Consider the following 6,287-nt stretch of genomic DNA (forward strand, 5'->3'; position numbering starts at 1 on the left):
ATTAGTCTTTGGTAATTCAGTGGTGCATGTTGTAATTTCTAGAGACAGAGGAATTGAAGAAATAAAGAATATTATACTATAAATATCATAGAAGGGGAAAAAGAAATAACAAAATGTTCAACTCAAAAAAATGTAAAGAATGAGAAAAAGAGATTCATCAAACATCTGGGACAATATGAATGCAAATAATAAGCCAGTATTTGTAAACCTAAATATACTAGTTTATTAAAGAAATGTAATGAAAGTGCTAATTAAAGGAAAATAGATTCGGACCTGATTTAAATAATCAACCATATGCTATTTACAAGGGAGTTTTGTGAAACAAAAGGATACAATAATGTTGAAAAAGCTTAGAAAAAGTTTTACCATGTGAATGCCAATGAAAATAAGTCAAGCATAGCTATATTAATATTAGATAAAATATATTTTAAAAGCAAAAAAGCAATTTTAGATATAAAGATTATTTCTGAATGATCAAAAGTTTGATTTCCTGGGAAGATGCAAGTATTTTAATCATTATACCTCAAATAATATGTATTCTGTGTACACAGGCAAAAATTGACAAAAATATAAGAAGGCATAGAAAAATCTATAAAAATAGTGAAAGATTTTAGTATACTTCTCTGAACTGATAGATCAAGCAGGTAAAACATTTATAAAATACAGAATATTTTACGATTTTTAAATTTGATGTTTAGGGTATACAGAGAACATTTTACCCAGTGAATTCAACACACACATTTTTTCAGGCACACAAGGAACATTTAAAATCACTAACCATATATACCAGGCCACAAAATAACTTTAAAAATTTTTCAGAGAATTAACGAAAATCATAGTCACTAATCATAATGTAATTAGGTGAAAATATCAATAAAAAATACATCAAAATCTCCCTTAACTTTAGAAATAGATAAATACAGCACACCTGGATGGCTCAGTCAGTTAAGCATCTGACTTCAGCTCAGGTCATGAGCTCACAGTGCCTGAGTTTGAGCCTTGCATCAGGCTCTCTGCTGTCAGTGCAGTCTGCTTCAGAAATTGTCCCCCCTCTTTCTGCCCCTCCCCCTCTAACGCCCCCCCCCGCCCCGCGCGTGCTTTCTCTTTCTCAAAAATAAATAAAAACATTTTAAAAAAAGAAATTGAAAAATACATTTTTTTTTTAAATTTTTAAGGTTTATTTATTTTTGAGACAGAGAGAGACAGAGCATGAACGGGGGAGGGTCAGAGAGAGGGAGACACAGAATCCGAAACAGGCTCCAGGCTCCAAGCTGTCAGCACAGAGCCCGACGCGGGGCTCGAACTCACGGACCGCCAGATCGTGACCTGAGCCGATGTCGGCCGCTTAACCGACTGAGCCACCCAGGCGCCCCGAAAAATACATTTTTAAATAAACCACGGAGAAAAGGAAAAAAACAAAACAGAGATTAGAATGTATTTTGAAGTGAATGAAAATAAAAATACAGCATAACATTTTGAAAATACTCAACATATATTTATAGGGAATGTTACAGTTTAAAAGCCATATTTTAGAGAAGAGGAGAGGGTAAAAATGGATAAGTTAACAAAAGATAGCATCCATCTCAAGAAAATAGCAAGAGAAAAGCAAAATAAACCCAAAGAATAAAAAACAAAATAAACAAGAAGAGAAAAATCAATGAAATGGAGTTCAAATACATAATACAGTATCAACAAACTAAAAGTTAATACCCTAAAAAGACTAATTCAGTGGATAAATTCTTGGCAAGAGGGATCAAGAAAAATAAAGTGAAAGCATAAGAAAGCCACTGTTAGAATGAAAAAGGAATATCACTACAGCTCCAACACACATTCAAAATACTGTACTACAGAAAACTTATTAAACTAGATGGATTCCCAGAAAAGTGCATCTTCCTAAAATTTACATAAAAATAAATAGAAAATCTGAATAGTAATGAAATTAAACAGAATCAATAATTTAATTTCCCTCAAAGCAAATTCCAGGACCAAATGGCTTCATTAAGGAAGAAAAAACCCAATATTACATAAAAACACTTCCAAAGAATAGAAAAACAGGGGACATCTCAATTCATTTTATGAGAGTAGCCTAACTGTAACACCAAAACTTGACAAGGACATTATGAAAAATAATATTATAGGTAATTAGCTTTCATAAGCACAGATGCAACAATCTTAAATCATCAGAAAATTAAATACAGTGATAAATAAAAAGGTAAATTAAATAATAAATAATAAATAAATCTAGGTAAAAAAAGATAATACATCATGATCAGTTGAGGTTTATTCCAGGAAAGTAAGATTTCTTTCACATTAAAAATATCAAATATTTTACTCAAAAAATGACAGGACCAAAAGGAGAAAATCACATATATCAATGAAGAAAATGTATTTGACAAAAGTTAATAGTCATTATTGATAAAAACCATTAATCTAGAAAAGGAAATTTCCTGAATTGAATAAAAAGGATCTAAATTCCTAGAGCAAACATTCTAGTTATAGTGAAATATTGAAAGTTTTCCCCTTGAGATCAGAAACAAGACAAAATAGGCCTATTAATAACACTGTCATCACTTATATTTAACCTTTTGAAGGCCACCCTAGCTACTGTAAGGAAGCAAGAACACATACATAAATACATACATTAATATGTAAGGATCTAAAAAAACCAATTAAATGGTTATTAATTGTCATTAATAACCATCTAGGGTTCTACATACAATTTTAAAAGTTATCTATAGACAAAATATTTAAAATTAATAAGTAAAAACATCAAGGTTGTGGGATACAAATTGATACAAACAAATTGGCTGTATCTTTATAAACAAAAATGAGATTAATAAAAACATTTACAAAGTTACCTAAAAACATAAAATACCCAGAAATAAGTTTAATAAATATGTACAATATGTCCTTACAAAATATAGCTGAGAGAAATTAAAGAAGAGCTAAATACAAAAAAAAGATGAACTAAATAATTATTCATTGATTGGAGAACTGAATGATTTAAAGATGTCAAGTCTCCTCCAACTAAATATGAGATTAAACGCACTCCCAATCAAAATTTCTGCAGTTTTTTTAAAAATGGAAATTGACAAACTGACTCTAAATGTGTATAGAAACCTGAAGGGCCAAGTACAGCCAAGGCAATCTTGAACAAGAGCAAAACTCGGTAACTTATACCACCAGCTACCAAAAATGATTACAAAACCACAGTAACGCAGACAATATGGTATTTGCAAAAGAATAGTAAAATAGGCCAACAGAAAAGACTGAAAAGTTCTAAGATGACCCACATATATATGACCACTTGATTTATGACAACTGAATCCAGTAGAGAAAGAAGTGTCTGTTTGTAAAAGGTCCTGGATGAAATGAACATTTACGAGAAAAAAAATAACTCATCATTTCTAACACATATAATAGAAAAATCAGTTCTACATGCATTGCATACCAACTGTGAAAGTTAAAACAATGTAGTGTTTAGAAGAAAATGTGGTAGAACATCTTTATAACCATGGAATAGGCAACGATTTCTCAAACAGGACCCCAAAAAATTAATAATCAAAAATGAGAAAACTGACAAAATAGACTGACATACTTTTGGTATTGAAATACACTATTAGGAGAATGAAAAAGCAAGCCAAGAAGCAGGAAAAGATAAATTCAGCACAGACTTCCAACAAAGTTCTTATGTCTAAAAAACATACAGAACTTCTATAGAACATTAAAAAAAGGGAGACAACCCAGTAGAAAAATAGACAAAAGACCCAAATAAGCACTTTCATAAGAAGATATTTAAATGGTCAATAATCATATGAAAAGCAGTGATTTTATTGCTTCAATTTATATAAAGTTCAAAAACTGGCAAACTTATCTTTTGGAACTTTTAAAATTTACGAGAGTGGTTATGTTTTAGAAAGAATAGCAATTGGAAGGAGGTACTTTGGGGGCTTCGGAGTTTTAAAACCAGATGGCATGTCTGCAACGTTTTTTTTCACAGTACTGTCTCTGCTGTAGTTCTTTTTCTTGATCTGGATGACGGATACATGGATGTGTTCACTTTGTGAAAATACACAGAGCTGTAACTATGATTAGTTCATTTTTTTTTTTGTTTTTATGTACATTATACTTCAAAAATAAGTTTATAAACACACACGCTGATGAACTGAAGCAACAACAACAAAAACTTCACTGTGTGAATAAAAACAATTCCAGGCAAAATCCAAACTATAGACCAACCGTTTATGATTTTGCCTAGTAAATATATCGGACGTTAAGAGTTAAAAAAACAGTGGAAGAATATTAAGGTCATTTGGGAGAAAGAACGACCTTTATAATATGACCCCAAATTCAGAAAACATAAATAAATGATAAATATGACAGATTTAACTACAAAAAAATAAAATTCTGTATGTAAAATAAATGAACAAAGTAAGAATGTAGACTGGGAAAGTGCAACAAATACTAAAAATAACATTTAAAACACTGTAAATAAACTTTAAAAAATATATCTAATAGACTCTGTCTTCTAGTTAATGCTTTATTTTTCTTTACTTTTTAAGTTTATTTATTTTGAGAGAGAGAGAGAGAGAGAGAGAGAGCAAGGAGAGAAAGGGCAGAGAGAGAGAGAGAGAGAATCCCCAAGCAGGCTTCTTGCTGTCAGTGCAGAGCCCAACACTGGGCTCAAACTCACAAACCATGAGATCATGACCTGAGCTGAAATCAAGAGCTGAACACTCAACTGACTGAGCCACCCAGGCATCCCTTATAGTTAATACTTTAATACTGTTTTCTATTCAACATGTTCCACTTATGAGAATATAATTACTTTCTTTCTTTCTCCAAATTTTTATTTAAATTCTAGTTAGTTAACATACAGTGTAATATTAGTTTCAGGTGTAGAATTTAGTGATTCATCACTTACATGTAACACCCAGTGCTCATCCCAACAAGGGCCCTCCTTAATCCCCATCACCTATTTAACCCATCTGCCTGCTCACTTCCCCTGCAGCAACCCTCAATTTGTTCTCTACAGTTAAGAATCTATTTCCTGGTTTGCCTCTCTCTTTTTTACCCCCCATGATTATCTGTCTTGTTTCTTAAATTCTACATATGAGTGAAATTATATGGTATTCAAAGGGATACATGCACCCCAATGTTTATAGCAGCATTATCAACAATAGCCAAATTATGGAAAGAGCCCGAATGTCCATCAACAGATGAATGGATAAAGACGATGTGGGATTCCGGAAGAAACAAGAGTGCGGCGTGAACATGGGGAGGCAAAAGAAACCAAGAAAGTATGCAACCATGAAGCGAATGCTTAGTCTCCGAGATCAGAGGCTGAAAAAGAAGGATAGATTGAAACCTAAAAAGAAAGAAAAGAAAGATCCAAGTGCACGCAAGGGAAGAGAAGTCCCCCAACATCCTTCCTGCTTATTCTTCCAATATAACACACAGCTGGGCCCACCTTACCACATCCTGGTTGATACCAACTTTATCAACTTTTCCATTAAAGCCAAACTTGACTTAGTACAATCAATGATGGACTGTCTGTATTCCAAGTGTATCCCTTGTATAACTGACTGTGTAATGGCTGAAATTGAGAAATTGGGGCAAAAGTATCGAGTGGCTCTAAGGATCGCCAAGGATCCAAGATCTGAACTATTGCCATGCACACACAAAGGAACCTATGCAGATGACTGCCTAGTAAAGAGAGTAACTCAGCATAAGTGTTACATTGTGGCCACAGTTGACCGGGACCTTAAACGAAGGATCAGAATCCAGAAGATCCCTGGAGTTCCCATCATATACATTTCTAACTATAGGTACAACATTGAGCAGATGCCAGATGATTATGGAACCCCTCGGTTCTAATTCTAACACTCTAAAGATAGAGTTCCTCTGTCTTCCTTTACCAACTTTTTCTGTTGCCAGTTCATGTAGCAATATGCTATAACATTAATTATTCTCCTTCTTACCCATTTGCTCTGTTATAAGCTGAGTATGGTTAAATACACTCACTTTTGATGTTGTTTTGAAATTGATATTTTGTATCATTTGAATTTTGTTGCATCTTTTTATAAATCAGATGATTGCACACATAAAAAATAAAGATGATGTGGTACATATACACAATGGAATATTACTCAGCCATCAAAAAGAATGAAATCTTGCCATTTGCAACGACGTGGATGAAGCTAGAGAGTATTATGCTAAGTGAAATAAGTCAGTCAGAGATAAGCTATCTCTTGAGAGGAAATTATGGGTGATTTTTATTTCTTCTT

The 6,287-nt window shown here is 32.8% G+C and overlaps 1 protein-coding gene across 1 annotated transcript; it reads left to right on the top strand.

Annotated features, from left to right (window-relative positions):
* The first annotated feature begins 5,242 nt into the window (after positions 1-5,242).
* Positions 5,243-6,056, top strand: LOC125931576 (rRNA-processing protein FCF1 homolog). The gene has a single exon (XM_049643642.1). It carries the CDS (start codon positions 5,275-5,277, stop codon positions 5,875-5,877), a length of 603 nt encoding a protein of 200 aa, XP_049499599.1. The 5' UTR covers positions 5,243-5,274; the 3' UTR covers positions 5,878-6,056.
* The last annotated feature ends 231 nt before the right edge of the window (positions 6,057-6,287 follow it).

This window comes from Panthera uncia, chromosome X, assembly GCF_023721935.1.
Source record: "Panthera uncia isolate 11264 chromosome X, Puncia_PCG_1.0, whole genome shotgun sequence".
NCBI lineage: Eukaryota > Metazoa > Chordata > Mammalia > Carnivora > Felidae > Panthera > Panthera uncia.